The 22,454-nt window shown below is 36.5% G+C and overlaps 1 protein-coding gene across 16 annotated transcripts in view; it reads right to left on the bottom strand.

Annotated features, from left to right (window-relative positions):
- Positions 1–22,454, bottom strand: part of LOC119651965 (RNA-binding protein Nova-1) — a 278,014-nt gene that overhangs the window by 229,996 nt on the left and 25,564 nt on the right. For 6 of the 16 annotated variants that reach the window (XM_038055833.1, XM_038055843.1, XM_038055834.1 and 3 more), the window contains one exon: positions 18,499–18,622. The exons of 5 other annotated variants lie outside the window; for them this stretch is intronic. In XM_038055833.1, coding sequence (XP_037911761.1) covers positions 18,499–18,622 — 124 coding nt within the window. Of the gene's footprint in view, positions 1–18,498; positions 18,627–22,454 lie in introns of all 16 variants that reach the window. 5 more of the 16 variants (XM_038055844.1, XM_038055842.1, XM_038055840.1 and 2 more) reach the window with 1 other exon arrangement.

Genomic DNA, 22,454 nt, shown 5'->3' with positions numbered 1-22,454 from the left:
TGCTCCTTGTTGTCACTTTTTATTTTCCGGATTTAGTTTGCTTCAATTCGGAAGGCTGTTGTCAAATGTCTCAGTAATACGTTTAGCTGAGAGATATGGGCTTATCAGAACATTTGTTACGGGGCAACACTGAAAAAGCACATAGTTTTCAGTGGAAAAATAAGGTGGGATGGGCAATCTTCCATTTTAAATTTTCTAAATAAATTCTGCCGATTTAGATCTAAATACCATCCTTCCAGCATGATTGGATGCAAACTTCTCATAATTAGTTTCGAATGATTTTGACATTGCTTTATACTTCTGCTATTTGGCGGTACACTTCAATCAGTTCAACACTTCTTTCACTCAAAACCGGTTAACCGTGCTCCACTTTCAATTGTTTCCAAGCCAAATTTAAGCGCCCCAGGGGGGTCATGTATGCTCTTTTTTCAAAGCAGGTAAACCAGAAATTACAACAGTTTATATAAAAGCCGAAGGAACATTTTGCTCGCCCCCACCTTTTCACCTTCAATAAATATTAACAGTTTTTAGTTTATGACTTAGACAGGACAAGGAAATCCATCGTGAAATGCTTTCCTCCTAGAAACCTAACCTCCATCTCGGAATCCCAAAGGGAAAGTTAAAATACCAAACCGATAGCAGCAACTACAGCAAGAAACAATTTTGAATATAAGCGTTGGGAGACTGGGAGAACTTGAACTCCATGGACATATGCGTATAATATGTTTTGACATAGCTAAGGTGGGAATGACGGAGGTATTCCTAACAACGTGAACGACTAATTGAACTTGGGAAGTAGAATCTATGTACAAATCCCAAATCACTAACGATTGAGGACAGTCATTTAAAATACGAAAATGAAATAGAAAGGAAGTTATAATAAGACGTACTCGGTTCATCAGGATTTGAGTTCAATTTTTTGTCATTAAGAAGATTGGGGTCTCTCATTTCTTGAGATGACTTTGAAGGCCGAGGAAGCAGTTATCCGCAAAAACGATGAAACTATAGGTATAGCACTCGAGCCAACATAGAATGATACGCCATAAGCTTTGGGAAAATCCACTTAACCATGCTGGTCGCTATATTGATTCCTGGCACAATTGTTTAGGGCATTTGAATTATGTAAGCGCGCAGAAATTTCAAGGACAAATTTAAGGAATAGAGCTGAAGCTGATCGAATCGAACATAGGATGTAGTGATACGTGCATCGAAAGCAAAGAGATTCAGAAATCTCACAACCACTAGAGAGCGCCACCGTTGCAACTGGTTCATAATGATTTGTTTGGATCACTTCATCATTACTTATGGTGGAGAAAACTGTGATTACATCCACTTCACAACGGTATACAAAAAGGGGTCCCAGTTAGAAGACCTCCATTTTCTCAATAACAACGAGCTGATGCTAGCCACTCAACTGAAATTAAAAATTCACCCGCTTTCACTGCGAACTCGGCACTAAATTTATTTTGAAAGAATCAGACAGAACTTAGTTGGTGATTGCTAAGCCTTTGAATGGGGCAATTGTTAGAATGGTTAAGTATCTGATTCTCAAATGCAAATCACGAAAGCTATTATGCAATTTATACTTATGATAGTACATTGGATTATCGGAGTCACCCGTTTGCATTGGACGAAGAAGTCCCAATCTCTCCTGCTCGTGTCAACCATGATGCTTTTTAAACCTGCTGACGCTTTAGATATTTGGATGCGTTGCATTTCTGATAATAATCAAAACGAGTCGCTTCAGGTATGAAAGGTTTTGCGTATTTCTTTCATAAAGACATATGCGTGTGAATTTGCCCCATTAGTACGTAGTACGTAATATATGCATATATTATGTGAGACTTTCAGGTGATATTGACATTCATAGTCTTGAATTTGCAAAGAAGCGACAACTTTGACCTGTTGTAGCTTTGGTAGCAATGTTGTGATTTCCATCAAACTTGGTAAATCATGCTTTATGTTATAGCCTACAGTGCTGCCAAATTGGTGGTATTAAGGTGAACTTAAGGGGGTTTTGCAGCCAAAAATTACAGTAATACACTATTATTAACTTCATTTGAATAGGTATCGATATTTCGGAGCCTAGGCACCATATAAAGGTAGCCTCTTGATTTTTTTCAGATTTTTCGGTTGGGTAATTTCTGAGAATGGATCCTTTAAAGAGATGATCACTTCCGACCCCCCACACCCAACACTTTTCCAACAAATGTCAAAACTAAGGCGAGCTTCGGAAAGTAATGAGACCTTTCATTTGATACCTCACATGACCACCACTATAACCTAGTGAAAAAGCAAAGATATGTCGTCAGCGTAATCGAGGAAAAATGTTTTGGCCCATTGAACTCCTCTACGTCCCGCGGGCAAGTCAGCATGACAAACGTCATCGACAACAGGAAGATGCTACTCTGACGAACCCCGCTTTCGACCTCAAATTTCTCTGAGATTTTACCTCGATGGAGCATGTAACATTTTGCGCTATCATATGTTGCTCTGGTAATAGCTATTACTTTTTCGTTCCTGTGTACAGTAAGACAGATACATTCTCTGTTCACGCTGTCAAAAATCTTCTCGGAATCAACGAAACGAAGATCTAAACTCCGTCCACTATTCCAAAATGAGTTGATGTGCTCAATGCAGGATGATCCGGATCGGAAATCAGTCTATACTCTTTCCCAGTCAGGCATGCGTCGAAAGGAAAGTGTTTTTATGCGGTATCAAATAGAAGGACTTTATTTAATAGGCAGTAAATTCCAATTATTTATTGTCCTCAGAACCAATTATTTATTTATTTTATTTATTTAACCTATGCTTAAAACTAGTTAAGAAGGATCGAATCAGGAATCAGTAAATGGAATTAGATTTCGAGATCTGCAAAGGGCACGTAGAAAATGTCTGCTTTGGGTGTATCATAAGAAGCGCTACGACAAATGATGACGTTAGAGACGAAGAAATCGATTAGACCCGTAGAAATTTAGAAAAGTATACGTAAATCGAGGTAGGTTCTATGCGAGTTGTTGTAGGAAGAGGAGGTTGACACAGCGAAAGCAGGTGTGATAGTCACCACGGCGAAAGTTTGTTTTGATGAGGGAATGGGGGGGATCATAGTTAGGAGCGGGTGTACAAATCATGGAGCAGTACTCGAAGATATTCATTACGAGGAAGTAATGAAAGTCGAAGGGAGGTGATTGTCTTCTGATTTGATGAGAAATATCCGTCAAAAAAGTAGAAACGGAAAATGGGTGAGGATTTGAGCGAGTAGTATACAGAGTAACACTTTCTGACGTTTAGCGCGACCGTAAGCAGAGCACCAGTGAACCAGAGTATTTAGGTTTGATTAAAGAGAGACACAGTCCATAGGCAACGATTTACGGAAAACAGCTCGGAAAATAACAAGAATAATAAAGGACCTAGAATGGAGTTTAGTGGAACTCCAGTGAAGAGGAAATGAAACGGGATGTGCAGCCATCAAAAAAGACGTAGCAGGGGTGGTAGTAGTAGTATTAGCATACATGTTATAAGTGATATGGGAACGCTGAGAGAAATGGGTTAAGACAAAATATCTTGTGATTTACAATGTCGAAGGCTTTAGAAAAATCAAAAATCAACATTGAAATCAGCTGTCCCCTTCCCACGAAATTGCGACTAAAGCGTAAAATATCAGTATTAAATTATAAGAAATGGTCGGATATAGTTCATGCATATATACTACGAGTTGGATACATTGAAAATCCAGGGCTTACTACTTGTTTTCATTATTAAAATTATTCATTCAAATGTGATGTTAATTTCAACCCTACGTTATTACTAATCCCTTCATTCGAAGTAAAAATTTCAATCTTGCTTGAATGAGATTATCGACCTGAGGTGAAAAATTGAATGATTTGACGGAGACAATCTGAACATATCCGAGGTTTCTTTTTGTTTCTGTCCTAAGGAACTTCCGAAAACAGATTAACTTTCCGTTTTTTGGCTTTTTGATAGATAGGCGTGAACAAATTTCTAGCCCCTTTTCTTACTGTCGAATACTAGTTGTTTATGGTGCTTAGCATGAGTCATCGTAACCATGTAATAAGAACATACACACATGGGAACTTATGACTGTATGTAATTCAACCAACCTATGTAAGCTTCGCCGTCAGCATTCCAATCCCAAGGCGATTTACTTCAGAAACTAGTGAAGCATCACTTACAATTGCAAAGATTGTTATGCAAAGATAATCGCATCTATTTCCAATAGCAAATGTGCAAGTGCATCGCGACTACGCCTAGGTGCCCCTATTCGCACTTATCCGATTTTACATCATCTGATCAAGTGAACAAAACGATGCCGATCAATTCTCCGATTGCATACACTGATGTGCAACAAACAAGTAACTTAATTCCATAACTGCATTTTCCCATATGTTTTCGTTACTGACATAAAGTCGTTTTGAGCCAGACAAATTTTATTGGAAGAATTTAGACCACTAACTCATGCGCATCGAGATAATTTGCCAAAAATAAATTTTTTCACATATTTAGTATCGCATTAAATTAAAAGATACATTAAGCGGCGAACCCAGACGATTTCGTATAAAATTATGATCAGATTTGATATCACACGAAATGAAGATGAAAGTGGAAAGTGTGGATAAAAAATTCAGCTTGGCGGTGCTGGTTTTTTCACTGATTACTTAGATAATGCCGAATTAGCGGATTTTCGAAGAAGCGACGCGTGATTATCTTACTTTTCTATGCATATGTTAAAATTGAATTTATAAAATTGATGACCCAAAATGATAATTCGATTCAAACGGAAATTAGCGTAGAAAAGGAAAGTTCATTTTGAGTTTTGAGAATAGTTCGATTATTCATAAATGTTGTAAGGTTTGGTAATGGCGGATAATACTTTAGTTGGGAACTTAATAATTCAGACCTAAAGAAACTAAATTCGTGAAGTCTTCACTGATTGATTCATCTTATGCTCAACAATCAAAAGGAACAAAGATAGCCAGTTTTTACTGAACATTAACTACAACGTTGCTTTGAATGTTAGTTAAAGGAGATGGTGAATAATGGGCCCCATCTATAATATTAGCCTGCCATTCAAGTAAACATTTTATGCTATCAAAATACGTATATATAACTCAAAGAAAACAAGTATTTAGGTTAGGTTTGAGCCTAATTTTTTGTAGAAGTCGGGTTATCATTCCGTTCGAAAAAGATGTAATCTATTTCATTCCATGGGAAAAATACTCCTCATTTTGTTGCAAAATCCCCAGCTAATATACGTAGCATATATCTAAAAGATTTATCGCAACATTAATTTTTTATTACCTGTTCCATATATGCTCCCGAAATGGGAGTGAAATGGGTAGTGAAACCATCCACTGGGAGATGATTGATTATGCCACTGAAGAATTTTGCAAATTACCTTAACATTTCTGCCAAATTTCCAGCAGCAATTCCTGCATTTTTCAAACTCTCTGATTAGCATCTCTAAAATTTCAAAGACAATATCTATCTAGGGCACAGTTTCGAAACCAAAGCATAAGTCGAAGCATAAAATTCTCTCTAAATACACTTTGAAACATCTTTTCCAAACAAAAATATTTTTGCTTCAAATAAGCATCCTAAGAAGAATGGAATGGATGCCAGTGAATAGTGAGCTTACAATCCATTCCTCAAACCAACCAAATTTTAATTAAATTTAAACTCATTTTTCATAATTCCATCCATAATGCCAAGAATGCTTAAGTAAACAAGGAGTCAGGTAATCCTTTCAAGTCTTACAAAATTACCGTCCTGTGTCTTGGAAAGGAATTCGTTAATGACTTCATTAGCGACATTAATCTAGATTTCAGTTAAAGTGAAAAGGTTTCGAACGAGAGTTCAAAATAAATGGTCATTGTTTGGAAGTTTTTATGGGACATCCCAGCACTAAATCGACGGCGTGCTATGGTGTCGACGCCGTAGTTATTGATTGCATTTGGTGCAACAATTATGTCTTTATTCGAATAATTGCAGCAGTGCTGCAGCGATCTGAAAGTTGGTCACAACTTGCTCGTAAGGAAATTAAGTTGATGAGGTTGGTGCCGATAAATATTATTTTATGTGCATTCCCATTAATACGAATTTTGGTATAGTGGTGATTATCATAAATCGTGATGGAGTATCCCACGAACTTCGGAAGTTCAGGACGATTTTAAAACAAATACGGAACTGTTGTTTCACTTTAGTTATTTAATACCATTTTATTTCTGTATCTACTATATCTACTGCGAAATTCTGACTACAGAGCTACAGAAAGTATTCGAGGAAAGCAATCATTCAGAAGGATTTCAAATGGAAACTAGGCAACAATCTTATATTGCGCGGGAACTCTGATTTGAAAATTATCTCGTCTACCGAAAAGCCCTAGGTGCATCATATTTACCTACTTGCACTATATTAACAACGATAGGTTTCGCTACAGATTGCTGAAACTTTTATGTACCTTAGTACATCTTCCCGAAAAGATTGTTTCGCTTTCCGATAGAATATTTTTTTCTGGAAAAGTGAGGAAGTAGAAGACGTCCTTGACAACCGTGTCTCTTGTCGATAAATAAAAGTGTGCGTATTCGTGCAACTTGGAATAAATTTATATCGGAAAATAAATCTGATGAAGCTGAAGAAAACATCAACATCAGAGAGATATGCTTAGCTTCTGAAGGGGCGATTAAGACAGAGAATGTTACGAATTGTAATTGAGTAGCGAACGTTGGAACCACCAAGACGGGCTGACAGGCAATTAAAATCAGATATTAAGGATATCGTTTCGAAAGATTACTATTTCTTCACATCCATGATTGCGTCGAAACATTTCATCGCATATAAGAGAAAAACAAATGGTTAACCTAAGGAAATTCCGAATTTTTTTTTGGTTGAAATCCAATTTGGTCTTTCCCGAGGTATGTTTGCCGGCTTGTTGTCAATGGAAACGAGACAATACTTTTACTTATTAGAAAGTAAATACTACATGGATATGTAGGATTTGTTTGAATATTGAAAATAATTTAGCCAATGTCTCACAGGCTTAAGATAAGGGACGAAGCCCACAGTTTCAAGTTTAAGAATATTCAATCATTTTTCAAATGAGAACAAAAACCTCGCAGGAGAATATAGTCATAACGAAATGGTATTCACAATTGCGGTGATCGGGGAAGTAGAACAATTTCGATGCCGCATGTTGCAATATTGTCCCTTTGAACTGGTGTTTAAAAATACATTTAACGTATTCTCTGCTTGCCGTAAAAAGCGACTAAAACGGGCAGACATTTTTGGGGCAGCAACCTACAAGCCCCGAGATTCTCCAGTTACTGAAAGGTCAACAGCGTTTTAGATAGAGGTTGACCTAATGGCCATGACCTTTCGCTTTCGAAAACGATTTATATTGGCTTCTTAGATGCACATACAGTGCTCAACAGAAGTATTAAGGGTTCGTGTGAATGTTTTCTCTCTCCAACTTTGGTGAGAATTCCATCGAAATTCTGAGCCTAAGTTAAATTGTGAGACTCTGAGAAGTACTCCTCTTCCTCTTTTGGCACTATGATTTTGCATTCTGTAAAGCCTAATGGTAGCAGATGTATGTCGCATTGTTGCTGATCGCTACCACAAGGCGCGCTCTCTTGACCAGGAATCAGCTTCACAATTGTGAAGTCCTATACACCAAAGGAATTTTCCGATATACACTTGTAATTAACATAAACGTAAATTGACAATTTTCCAAATTAAATTAACGACTTTCGGCGATATACTGCTCCAGCACAGGGTCTGCCACAAGGTCAGTTCAGAGCAACAGCCTGGATAATTGGCGAACGATTGAAAGGCCCATCACAACCTGCAGCGAAAACTAAGTAGCCTTGGGAGAGTTTCCTGATTGTTTGATCTCTATATTTAGATTCAATACGGTGAAACTACTCTCGGTGTCTGGTCACTGTGGCATAGGGGCAAATGAGGTTTCGAATTGGGTTCAATTCCTCCTATGCAGAAATCGGGACCACCGATTGGAGTGTCAGTAGCATTGGCTAATGCTGCTTTCAAGAATTGGAAACAGCCTTCCCATAAGTATCAATGATGCCAGACATATAAAGCTTTACCAGTCAGAAGTAAACCACCAACTTTTTCCTAAGTTCTAGGAATCCAAGATTTTCCCCAGTGAGTAAAGGAAAGGTATGGTCAGTAAGATTTCCAAGAAGGGCACCCGTCTTTAGTGCGACAAATGGTGGGATATTTGAGTATTAACTGCTGTCGCATAGAAAATAGCAAAAATCATCCTTGAACATATCAAGGGACAAAAGTTTGATTTGCAGAGCGGAAACTTATGAAGGCAAGGTAAACGGGAACTCGAACTCCAAGGCGAAATCTGAAAATGCCACTACCCCAACACCAACATCAAGTCGAGACTCCTTCGCGCCAATGTTCGCTCTTATTTGTTATATGGGAGTATTACATGTAACTCGAAGGCCTTTGTCAATACTAATCTGTATCATGTGATTGGGGTATTCTGCCCTAGCGCAATTTCGAACGAAGGATTTCATCGCCGTGCAGGACAGATACCAATGAAAGGGTGGCCGGAAAAAGGTGGAAGTGCCAGTGGATTGGGGACACATTAAAAAAGGAGCGATAACTCCATTGCAGGCTACGCCATGCAATAAAACACACTATCCGAGCGTAGACATCAAATCGCTTTTAAGATTTTTAAATTGGAGGAAGCTATTGCTGAATCGAGACACATGGAAGTCATGTTTCCTGGGAGCCAACTGAAAAAGCGTCTCAGCAAGAAAGAAAAAAGGCGTATAAATCCTTCTATACCTTTTGCGATCTACATGCTTTAAAGATTTGCACTACTAAAGATAGTGTTGGTCTTGCAGCCTACACCCATTCGAATATGGTATGCAGTGCAGATTCTAAAACTGGCGCTCAATAGTGCAGTGTAGAGCCGACCACTGGTTACAGCTATGCTGACACTAGACGTCAGCCTTGCATCTACCATCACTAAAAGGAGTTTAATTGCTGGCTTTGAACTGATGATGTGTTTCCTCTTTGCGATAAGAGTGGTCATCCTTTATGACGTTTCATAATAAGCACCGCTTTTGCTTTGACATCTGCGAGTGCAGAGCCTGCATTTTCAACCATTGGTGGTATGGTCAAGGCTAAGAGCCCTATTGCAGAGAAAGATGGGCAAGGGAATAGAAAGGGGTGGCGGTGAGGTTGGAAAGGCAGAGATCGAGAGTGTGGCCCAAGTAATTGTTGGAGGTGTTGAAATTCAGAGCAGCACAAGCATTCATAAAGGTATAGAGTAGAAGGAAAGAGTGGAAGAGGCAGTTGGAAGGATGACTAGACCAGTTTAACATGTGGTTTAACATCTTCTTGCTCATCTCTGGAAAGGAAGAAAGGGAGAGACCGGAATTTTATGCCAAACAGGTTTTCGCACAGGTGGGAACGACTAGCACAGGGGACGTAAATACAAGATACAATAAATGATATGGTGAACCAGAGATAGAAAAGAGAGTTCGGCGCGGAGTTGATCTTTAATTGCAGTGAGGACTCCATCACCAGTGAATTTATACGACGCAACGACGTAGGTTCCTGTCGCAGTAGAAAATGAAACACCCTTCGGGAAGCTCCAAGTTCAGTATACTGTCGTGAAGTCAGATGTCAGATATACAAATTAGATGATGTTGTTGAGTCAGCATGCATAGATGGTTCTGGTTCTTTAACCCCTCACATTTTGATAAAACAGACCGACAGTTAACACAGAACTAGTTGTATTGCGATTCGTAATCTGTAAAGAAGGCTGCGGATAATGTCCCGTTGAATGCGTGCGGGAGCGAAACAGCATCGGAGACTTTTTTGGAATCGCTCCGGTGGCCAGCTTTGTAGCAGGCTGAGCTGCAGGGCGACCGGCAGTCTGGGCAGCAGGCGATGCTGCCGGCTGAGGACTAGCCGCAGGTAGAACGCCAAGAAGAGTGTGAGGCATCTGAATCAGAGCCTACTGGTCGTGGATGTCCGTGGATGATCCAGGATGATTTTTTGTAGCCACCCAGTGAGATTTGCAAGGAGTATTGCGCGTGGGCGGTCTCAACTGCTGAAAAGAAGGCTATCATGTCCGAATGTTAACGGAGAAGGCGGATTGCATCTGTATGCGATACATTACGGCAGCCATCGAAACCATAAGCAATGTTAGATGCGAATTTCGCACGGATATACAGGAAGATGGAACAAATTCCAAGGCACTTAATGTGAAAAGATTCCCCTCAATAACCACTAAAGTTTAAAAACTCCGACCGAGATTACCCGGGCTCCTTGCATGTTGCACATAAAATGGCGTACATTGTTGTCATTTTGTTCAGAAAGTGTACAAATTGACATGCTCAACGCATATACAGTGCGAGAAATGTAGAAATGAAACCGTCGTGCACCTAAACATTTTTACCATACATAAAAAACCCAGAAAATCTCTTTGGCTGGGATTAGTTGCGCGCCTTCTGTTCCGTTATGCAGAAATTGCATATAGTATACAGTCTTATTCACAAGGAACGAATTTTTGTAATAAATTTTCACAATTCCTCCCGTTTTTAAATCGTATTCTTTCGCAATATTAACTGAATGAATATTGCTTACTTTGCCATCGTAAAGATACTAACAAGACCATGATCTTAATCAATTTTCGAAGTTATTGTGACATTGAAATATTTGTCAAATCCATCCACATCTGCATTGGAACTGGCATTCGAAGTTGTTGTTGGTTAAAAATATAATATAAACATTTAATAAAATCATTTTTTCCATTTAAGAAAAAATATTTTCGGCTGTGATGAAATTGTTTTTGGCTTAGAGATAAGGAATTGTCGCATTGGACTTATAAAAAATTATCAATTTGGACCTGAGGAGAAAATGGCCTAATTTCTGAATAAAAACGTCTCTTCTAGTCTCATATAAAATGAAATAGAGTTCATCAAAAATAAATAAATCTTTTGCCACTTTTGCTTCGTGTCTAGGCAACTTTCAGCTACTCATAAATAGGAATATTATATTGAGGTTATTATCTCAATTACCTAGAAAAGGATTGCAGTCAAGGAGAATCGTAAATGTAATTTGATAAATGCCATCCTGAGGAGTTTTTCCGTCAGAAAAATTATTTTCTATTAATAAAGTTGTTTGAACGTAATATCAGATACCTAATTTCTTAAATGAAATGATTCGGAGGAATGTACGGAGAAGACACACATGAAAGAAAGAAAAAGGATTGAGAAAGCATGTTACAAATTTAATACGGTTAAGTGAAAGTATATCAGGTCATATGTTGGTAAATATTTATTTCGTAATGTTCCTTTTAGTTTGTGTTAAATACGAATGTACTATGTATAAAGACAGTCTTTCCTGAACATTGCCATAAATAGATAGATACGTAGCCCGTGAATTAAGAGGGATCCGAAGATCGTAAGCAATTTTCATATCTTATCAGTGCAGAACTTACCACTATTCCCCTGAGTTGTCTGAAATAAAGTTTCTGAACGATAATTGAGGAACGTTCGTTACCTGCGGAAATGGTTCAAGGAAAGTTGAGCAGATTATCCATTGTTCTCGTGGAAGTTCTGCAAGAGAAATTTGAACGTTTGGCATTTTGAGAGAAAAGAACGCCAAACTCAACGTGATAAGACATGCACTATTTCGACCTTGGTAACAATTGTCTACTTTAATTAATTTCAGCATAAATTGAAGTTTTGAATTATTTCATGATTTGGTTGAAAAGGAACTGATAAAACCAAACAAATGGGATCAGGCAGAGAAGATTAATAGATTAGTTTTGATTATTGTAAGTCGAAATCACTCATCAAGAGGGCTTGAAGGCTAAAGACCTAATAATGCAAAATCTAGTTCAAACGTAATCATTTCTCTAGACTAAAGGCAAAAATATTTGCCCTATCAGACCCAAACGATATATTTATGTCTCTGCTCGTGTCATTAAACTCTCATTTAAAACAATTCAAAGTTCAGATAAACTACGGCCTAACTCATTACCCTGACAAAATAGCAATTTAAGTTGCTCTTTAAAGGCTAATTATTACTCATCCTATGGTCAAAATAAAGCATATCCTTATCAGAAGCGCCCTTTAAATTGTTGCGAAAACAATTAATGCAGGAATAAAGGCAGCCATTACAATGTATCCTGAATACTGGCATCGAGTTTATCATTAGGGCTTAATGTTTCTGACATCGTAAAAGTGACGAGTTGAATTGGTTTCGGTGTGTAGTAATAAAGATAGCATCTGAGTGCACTTTATACGATATAAAATTGCAGCTAAGGCAATCATTTATCACCAATACACATGCGAGCAGATTAAGCAAGTCCTAAGGATGACTGTTCTATATTCTTGTGGATTTTGTATATCATGCTCGAAAGATGATTTCTACTCTCCTCCTATTATTATCATCGTACACATGAGTACCTACTTATATGTAATAAGATACATGCAAGACATGATTCATCTGAATATTTCACATTGGGGACAGATTAGCAGCAACATACAACAAATTCCCCAGATAGCAATCTATTAATTTGCAACATATAACATCTCTTGCAACACAGAATCATATTCATATATTTGTATATACTCATATGTATATAATGTGTTTGTTTAGGCAAAGTCCAAGGATCTATCGCGACAAGAGCTTTCGGAAGGAATGCAATTATATAACAATTTCAAATAATAGCACCAGAACACTTGCATGCACTCTAACCCTAAGAAATATCTGAAATGCTTGTTGACCTTCAATCTTATCAGCTTAATTTCTTATCAAAATTGCGTTTTCCTTTATTGATTATTTGCGTTGGCATATCAAGCGTTTCTTTTCAAATTATAGTGCATGCTTTACGGGGAAAATTGAACGATAGGTTTCCAGTAGTGTTGTACTCGGCAGTTCATTGCACAGTAGGTGAAGAAAGTACGAAAAATTCTTTAGGGAAATATTTAAGTGAATCTTAATTCACTCAAAGAACTGCTTTCTATAATTAGTTATGTGCTTTTGTCGCATTTTATTTGCTCTCTCAGAAAATATAGATGAAATATCGAGTAAAAAGAAGATATAATTTTTATTTATTACTGAACTTTTTTATTCGCAATGCAAATTTTATGACCTTTTTTCTAAAAGGAATAATTTTGATATAAGAAAAATTTTTACTTTTATAAAACATTTTGAATTTTTTTCGCATTTTTCAAGGTCATAAACCTTCAAAAACTACTTCCTAAAATATTTAGTGTGAGTGTTTTTAAGTGAGGACATTTTCGCAACCACTCTTGCGTCCCCATCTTTTTTCTAAAGTACGAATTACTTCTACTCACTCGATTACATAGAAATAGGCTTACTTTTATCTAGCCCAATCAGTTTTAAGTAATGAAACTCGATTCCAAGATCTTTAACAAACAAAACCTAAAAAACTTTAAATGGGTTTTTCTCGAATTTAGATTTTGATAGATTTTTGTGTGTGCTATTTGTTAACATTTTCTGTATGATAATTCACCACAAATAGGCCAAAAAATCGAGAAAAAATTTTGGCCTCCAGAAAACGATTGGAAAAAGGGTTGATTATTGAAACCTTTTGGTTTCAAATTCCTGCTGTTTTCTCTCTTAAATAATTTTTTTACAAACGTGGTGAATTCTTACGTAAGACACATTTACATTTTGAGGCGCAAACTTTTTGGCCCTCTATAAAATATCGAAATAATAAGAATTAAAAAAAAGATTTGTTTGTACTCTCAAACGATAGATTAATTGGCACGAAAAAGTTACATGGTCATATCCAATAAAGGAGCTGAGAATAACATTGAAAAAAATTGGCCTTTTTTAGCTTTCTTATGTAGACCAGTACCTTAGAATTGGAAAGCTAAATCTTATTAAAATCATTCTCGTTCGTCAATTGGTCGACCAAAATTAGAAATAAGTACGACGTTGGTTGCATATTATAAGCTGACCCACCGCTCCATGTCATCGATGGCATATTAAAAGCATACGCTTGGCCAGTTCACACCGTCGAGAAATAGCCACATAAACAAGGGCCCTTTGGATAATAAAGCGTTATTTCTAAAAACGGCTAGATGGATCGGATGCCGTGGGCTGACGACCACCATTTATTTTGTACAGAAATTTTTATTACTTGGTTCTTATCATATCCTTTGCAGTTAGCTCCCAACTACTAGATTCCCACTATCATGATGTGGTGTAAGGTATAAGAATGCTTCTAGGATGAAGATGAAGAATGATTCTAGGAATGGGCACCTACCTTTATATATTGAGAATTTGTTTCTATTTATAATGGATAATTATCTCGAAGGTTTCCTACCTTAAACAGGGAGATGATCATGAATAAAGATTGGGTCTCAATCCTATCAAGTATATGCGGCGTTATTTGAACTTCTTCAAAATGAATTGAACACACTTGGCCAACCGAATTGTTTCAAATCGTCAATCGACCGAAGTTCAAAGGCCTGAATCGACTCCAGCAAAAAGAACTGTGTAATAAATTAATAAATTTTGAAGGATTTTCTACCAAAAGTTAAATGTGGTAGTTGTCACAAACTCCTACGTGGGATATAACGTGCCAACCACACCAACTCGCTATCGCTGTCACTTTCTGGCAATGCATTTCTACTGCCAGCAGATTTTTTTGACAAGCTTACACTGCTCCGTACTTGATATATAATATTCCATATATACAATGGACTCCTTGCCCGTACGCTAAAAAAGCTCTTCATTAGCTATTTCACGTCACAATAGTTTGACAGCACGGCATAAGCAATAATTGACAAAGATTTGTACTACCTACATATAGTATCGCCGAAAAAACATTATCACAGAAGTCTCTAAATCATTTCCCGATTTTGAACAAAATAGTAATAGCGGATGTAGCGCTGTTAATGCTTCGGGTGACATCAAGCTCATTGTCAACGGCGGCAGAAATAACTTTTCGAAGATAGGCAAATTAACCGACGTCTTCGATGTTCTCTCCATGAATGCAGATGGGGAGAGTGCGATGACCCGTCGGGGCTTTGGTTCTGTCCGAATCTGCTTGCTACATCCAGGGCTAGTCGAAGTGTTTGAGAAAACATGTCATGGTCCCCCACGTTCTTCAAACATGGGAGCATGCAAAGCGTCATTGATAACAAAAAGGAATAGTATCGATGCCTGAATTTAACCTTGTCACATTCCACTTGAACTTTTTCAACTTTGCCAGTGCGCTCATCTGAAGATATCAACACCTCGGAGTTCATCCGCATGCGGAGAGGCATTTTCTAGAGGGATTCCTTTTGGTTTTTTTGCAGCATTGAACCTCCTTTCATAGCTACTGAGTTATGCTAGAGGATATGGCTTACGTGCTAACTGTGGGCTGGCACACTTAATATATTTAGATAGATCAAGTTGTATTCTGATACTAATGACCATCTTGGAAGCCTGCTGCGTGTAGTTGACATGTGCAGCCGTAATATTCAAATTGATTTTGGTCCCCATGCTCGCGTAGTCGATTTGAAGGATGCTGTGTTGTCCGAATTCCTGCAGAAGCTGGTGCTGAATTCGTAAGTTTTGGGTAAGAACAAAATAAGCACAGTAACATATTCGCTATTCGCGAACTTACCAAAGCATTCGGATTACTGTCGTGGACGAAAATTGATCTGGAATTCATCTAGCGTGAATATGGGCTACTACGTGGGAATTCCGCATGATCCAATTTCTGTCTTGGCCTAGATTTCTTTGTGGCTTTACATCAGCACTAAGTCGACCCGCTATTTTTGCAGACAAGTCCCTTGCATGTGGCTGTTTGAAATATAAATTGCGGCCTGACTTCATTTAATTTGAAGGATCAATTTTTCAATCCTTTAAGTGGTGAGAACTTAGGCCAGGATCGGTTCGTTGCATGGATGTCGTAATCAATGGAATTGGCCCTGCCAAATGGTTGTGTGCTTGAGAGTTTGTTGCTGAGTCGAAGTGGTAGTCGCGCGTGCTTATGGAAAGTTCATAGTGAAAGTGAATGTGAGCGGCAGTCCCCATAATATTATCAGCTGCGTTGTACTTAAATCGCTGATAGATGGAAGGAGATCTGGGATTCTCGCACAGTCTGGTTCACGACATACAAAACTACACCATTCTGCAAAGGTGACTATTGTTGCGAGGGTTTATCGACGAATTTCCCCAACAACCTACCACCGTAGGATTATCCGAACCCAACCGCTTGGCGCTTAGCTCTTGCTTTAGATAAAATTGGGCGTTGGTGGAGATTGTGACAACTCGGGAATAAGAATACAAGTAAAAACTATTTGAATTAGACGGACCTTCTCATTATTTCTGTTTATATCGCATACCCCCATTACACAAAAAAGTATTATTTTCTTCTAGTCGCATCCAGTTTTTGTATAAGAATTATATATTTATATCTACCTCATTTACGTGATTTTGTTGAAATAACTTAATTTCAGCGAGTAGATAATTGTCATATTGCAGATAGATTGTAAATATTCTATGAAAATAGGAAATAATCCGGGCAAATTTTGTTATGTGTATAAATAATCAATTGTATCTCAGATATTATCTCAATAATTTCAATGCATAAACATATTTTTGTGTAAAAAATAAGTTTTGAAAAATTTTATTTCATTGTATAAAAGAAAGCTTTATCGAAGAAAAGCAATTTAAGCTGGCATTTTCATTTACATTACATTGAAAAAAATAATATTTCAATTTGCTAATTTACCACTATTAAGGATCTTCTTCAATTTGCCCTAAAAATAGACTGGGCTGAGAATATAATTCAAATCACTGGTGTTTATTTATTGACTCTTCAAAAACTTGTTTGAAAGTGATATTGTAGTATAAGAGAATCAAGCTCGCTTCAGTGCTTGTGAAATGTATTATAATTCCTCCCCGAAAAAAGTAGATGCAGTGAACACGCTTAGCAAATTTGTGAAGATTTCGAAGTAATTTGACTTCTGCTTGGATTGTAGCCTGAGTGGGACAGTAGAAGACAGGAAAAGGTTAAAGTAATGATAATAATCGTTGGCGCAACAGCCCATATTGGATCAGGGCGTTGAAGTTTGGTAGAGCACTTCATTCAAAAGCGTAAGGGTACACTACAGGATTACAGTACCCTATAGGAGGCAATGTGGTCAGCATTGCACTCGCCTGAGATTATTATCCCGATTTGACTCAGGCACTCATTCCCAGCATACAAATACCACTGCCACCAACGAGATTTGAATCACGACCTTCCGTACGGGTGCTCTAACCACTCAGCTATCAGGACAAATGTTAAAAATGAACCAATATTGAACCCTGAAAACCAGGTCTTGTTAAAGTAAAAAAGGTTACTTATAGTTAACGATAGGTAATTCGATTATTGCCTTGAAGCAAATATCTGTGAGACTGATTAAAGTCAGAGAAGTATTTTCAAAATTCCGCCAAAGTGACTCTGTCTGCCTCTTTATGTTAGCTTTCACAGAAGTGACAGAATATACACACTTACATATCGTTTTACATACACACGGAAATGTGGATGGATGGGAGCGTATCTATCACCACTGTTCCATGTTTTATGTCACTTTAACTTACTTTAATGATTTTAACAGGATAGATTGAATTGGCTTGTATATTAATATGTGTACTGTTAGTGACTTCTGTTTGGGCATAACTAGTTCTCCCCACTTCCCATGTCCACTGACAAAAATCAACTACAGGAGTTTTCTCGAGTTACTTGATATATTGAGTGCATTATGACTGGACTATTATTCATTGCACCAAATCATTGGAAGTAACAATATAATGACTAAAAGTTGTTAAAGTTTATCAAACGCCCAGGAACACTCCTTGACTATATAGCAAGAATTTTCGTTCCTGATTAGTGTCCATATTCCGGATATAATGTACATATTAGGGAACCTATCAAAGATAAATCTTTTTCTTGGGTATTCATAACATAATTATTAGATAGTAAATAATAATTCGAAGAAAAGTCCGCATTGAGCCTCATATCAGCTTATATCAGTCGCAGAGGAGCTAGACAGTCTAACAAATACTACTCGGTCCTTTCCAATTTGAAAACCGGAGTTGTGTACATTAACCACTCCAAGAATGATAATGATAAATTGATTGAAGTTTTCTGGTGAATGTGACGCGAAATATTGCGGAGAATGGTGAGGTGCCAGATGATTATATAAAACGCAGATGATATTTAAAAGAAGAGACTCCGAAAATATATTTATTTTTGTACAGAACTGAACGTGGTTATCGTGGAATGCATAATCAAAATAATTTGTTGTTGCAATGTTATACAAGTTAGCACATTGATTGGACGATTGTAAAAATGACTGCTGAACATTGTTAAGATTATTTGATAAAATAAATAAAATATATGGACGTGAATATAACACAAGAAAAAATTAATATGCAATAAATTTAGAAAGAAGATAATGAATTTTAACTTACCAGGACTAACGTGTGATCGTTTTGTTGATTCATTTTCAGTATCCGTATCTAACGGTCTCTTGCGAGAATCACCCATTTCTGGACTCGGGCAAGTCTCCATTCCGGCGTCAGCAGCCATTATTTTCTGTCTTTTTGAGTAGTTGTTGTTTGTGGTTGCAATTTTTATTTTAATTATAATTTATGGATGTTATTGGTTTTGCGAGTTGTTTTACAATTGTCGTTTTATTAAGAGTTTTTAAAGCAATTTTTAATAATCAACAATATATTTTTTGGTTTGAATGTTTCAAACGGAGACGAGATAGAATGAGCAGCAGAATAACAATATAACAATAATAAAGATGTTAAAATGTGTTAATTTAAATGTATAAAATAAATATGATTCGATATATAGCAGATTTTATATATAACAATGTACGGTAACAAACACTATATATTTATTTAAAGTTTATTACTTTAATTTTTTATATGTTCTTTATGTAGTAAAGATGAATCGCGGAAACCCAACAAAAATTTTACACTTTCTTGGCCAAAAAATTATATATATGGTGGGAAGATGTAGAAATGTTTATTTTTCAGCGATAACTTGATGATGATTATGATGGTTGTGATGTTGATGATGTTGTTGAATCTGTTGGTGATTGATTGAAATTAGAAAAAAGAAAAAAGAAAGATATTATGATGAGTTCATGATATGAGATACAAGATAATTATTGTATATTGTTTATATGCATAAATAAATAATAAACTTTATGAGGTATAAAAATATTTGTACAACAACTAGAAACATCACATACACTGTAATATCAAATGATTTTGTTTTGTTGAAATTAATTGTCTGAGAGTGTCTCATTGGTGATTGTCGTTTTTATTTTTGAGTAAAAAGCATATTTGAACAACAGTTAATGCTGAGAATAATGAGTGATTGAGGGATGATTGCATTCTTTTAGTTATTATACTTTTGCTTTATTAGTTTCATAGGAACAGATGCAAGGACGCAGTGGAGTGATTTTCTATCTGTACTTAATCATTTAAGACAATATCAATCCAAACCAATGATAATGCAATTATTTTGAAACGAAATAGAAATATAAGTGAAAAAGCGAAGTTGGGCATGTAATAATTCAAGATAGTAGAAATGCCAGGCACTAGAGTTTACAGTATATTTTAAGAGAAGGTAATTGTACACTCATTCTTTTTTCAGAAGTGTGTCTAACATGTGTCTACTGCCTCCAAAGGCCTCTGGTAATCAACCAATGTGAATCTAAAAATTTAATAAGAACTTCCAAAAAAATACGAAGTGTATATTATGAGCAGCACAAGTTCATTCAGTAAAACATTTATTATTTTTGATAAAAAGATAAGTTACGATTTCGAAATATATTTGTTAATTTTCAATAGATAGAAATTATGTCTGTAATTTATAAATAGTATCATTCAGCCAATAACTAAGCAACCAGGAGGACCAGCTTTACACTCCGGAGAACGGTGGCAGGTACACATGAAGACTAAGCGGATTCAGTGTATGATTTGTGGAAATTGAATGGAAAATGATTTAATTTTGGTATTTTTGAACAGAAATTTGGGAAATAAAAGTAATAAAATTATTTTGAAGCATAGACGGATGGTGTATATAAAACGAGTACTTCCCTTTGGTTATTGTATTTATATAAGGGAATATCTCTTTCAAATTGTATGTATGTATGTACACAGACGCTACTGATGAAAAGTTTGGTGATTCGAACTGACCATTCAGCAATTGAAGAAAAATACTCAGAAGTTGCTCTGGAATGACCTAATTTTTCATTATGAAATTGGCAGTTTTGCGACACATACGATAATTATGTTTCAGCTGAGGATAAAACGTGATACAAGAAATACATAGATTTTGAATTCGGCAGACAAGATATAAGATTAATGAATATAACGAAATTGAATTGGAATAGTTATGGTGATGGCCTCGAATGCTGATGGTAAACTAAAATCTATTACCCAACGGTGGGTAACATGTAAAGATTATTTCCCACTCTGTGATGCTTGAGGGGTGAAAATATCGAAAATGGGGAAATGCAAAAATAAGGGCCAATTATCGGCACTAACATAGACGAAGTCTAGCTGAACGTTTCCAAATCAATATACGACATTTGCATGAATATCGCTGTAGTGCTAAAAAAAAATAAAACAACACTTCTCCATACTTTCCATTAATTTGAATTTTCATTAGTTGCTTTTGCTGTGCATAAATGCATTTATGTCGGGTACAGTTCGTACAGTTAAGCAGTTGGAATAAATGTTCCACTTCATTTGAAAATGAAAATGCAATTCATTTAAGCGATATGTAACCTTAATGAATGTATATTCATTATGTGTGCTTTATTTTCATTTAGAATTTTTGTTTCAGCACCACGCATATTGTTGCTTCTCTGCAAAAAAGAAGAACAAGAAGTGGCTCTCAATAAAACCATCTTTATCGATAGTGCCCTAACCTGAACTTCATGGTAATATGGTATGGTTCATTTTTATTTTGAGGGAAACAAGTTTGGTCATTTCAGAATAGATTAATGCAGTTACAATTCAAAATTACAATTCCATGGTTTCCTATTACTAAAATATCAAAAGGAAATTTATAATGGCAGACTTACGTTTTACTCGGCTTTGAATCAAAATAAAGTGGGTTTTTGGGATAGTTGCATTATTTTCAACTTTTATAATGTAAGCATGAAACTTTAAATATGAAATGGTAAATTGGAGCAATCATCAAAATAATCAAATAATTGAATACACATCTCGTTTTTCCTAAGCTTATTCGTCTTAATCAGCTTCTATGGGCCCCAGTAAAAACAGATAAAGTTTGGTAAATTGAGTTCAATCGATGAAGCTCGAAAATATATGAGTGATCAAAACAAATTCCTTATTCCGAAAGGTACAAATATGGCGAACTTATTTTGATTGTTGAACAATTCAGGCAGCGGAAGTTGTCCTAACTAAACTGAGTTCATTTAATTATTACCCTTAAAGGGTAACGGGATAGAAGGTATAGGGTAATAGGTATACAACTATTCTATTAGGTTTTCATTCGTGGTGATACGATTCTATTGGAAAAATGCAATTCTCACAAAGATTGTAAAGCTTAGGATGCATGGAATATAATTCCATCGATAAGCTTCCTTCCCGTGACCTCCATTTTACTCTTTGTTGCTTGGTGTCCAAAATAGAGGACGCAACTCTCAAAGGTGTGTATGTAATGGGTATATTTGTGAACGCTGAAGTGGTTTTTGACTGCGGGACTTTCCAAAAACTTTGTGATGCCGTCAAAGAGCATAATGTTGATGATATTTTTGTTAAGTGAATGTATGCTATGCCAACGAAGAGATTATTGTGTGTTGAAGGATATGTTGATCCCTATCTGACGCAACGAAAAACTACCTTCAAGGAGGTGTACTATCGCCAATTCTGTGGAGGATGCTGATCAACTCATTGCTATGTAAACTGAAAAATTTGCCAATACACTTTTAAATTTACGTGGCGCGCTGGCTACTGATTGAGACCTCAAAACGGTGTAGAGACGCATACCAAGTGGCGTTAAGTTGACTGACAGTTGACGTTTCATGGATTTTCAGTAAATTCAAATAGAATCAGGATGGTGTTAATTACAAGAAAGATTAAAATTGACATTCGCCTTCTAAATATGGAAGAACTTAGGCCTCGTGTAGCAATGTGGATATGTCTTGCTATCATTCGGTCAATGTTCGCTTATGTATACGTAGTAAGGTGGGTTATAATGAGATAAAAGTCCCTTCACTCTACTCCTCACTGTAAAGAACTGTATCTCGGTAATACTGGTGCCATAATCAACACATCTAAAGCAGTTTTAGATGTAATACTTAATTTGTTGCGTTTGGATATATAAACATATATATTGAATGCTCTCAGTGCAATAGACTAATCCGTTTAAGTCT

This window comes from Hermetia illucens, chromosome 3, assembly GCF_905115235.1.
Source record: "Hermetia illucens chromosome 3, iHerIll2.2.curated.20191125, whole genome shotgun sequence".
NCBI classification, from domain to species: Eukaryota; Metazoa; Arthropoda; class Insecta; order Diptera; family Stratiomyidae; genus Hermetia; species Hermetia illucens.
The sequence above is the reverse complement of the archived record's forward strand: the minus strand, read 5'-3'. Positions and strand labels throughout refer to the sequence as shown.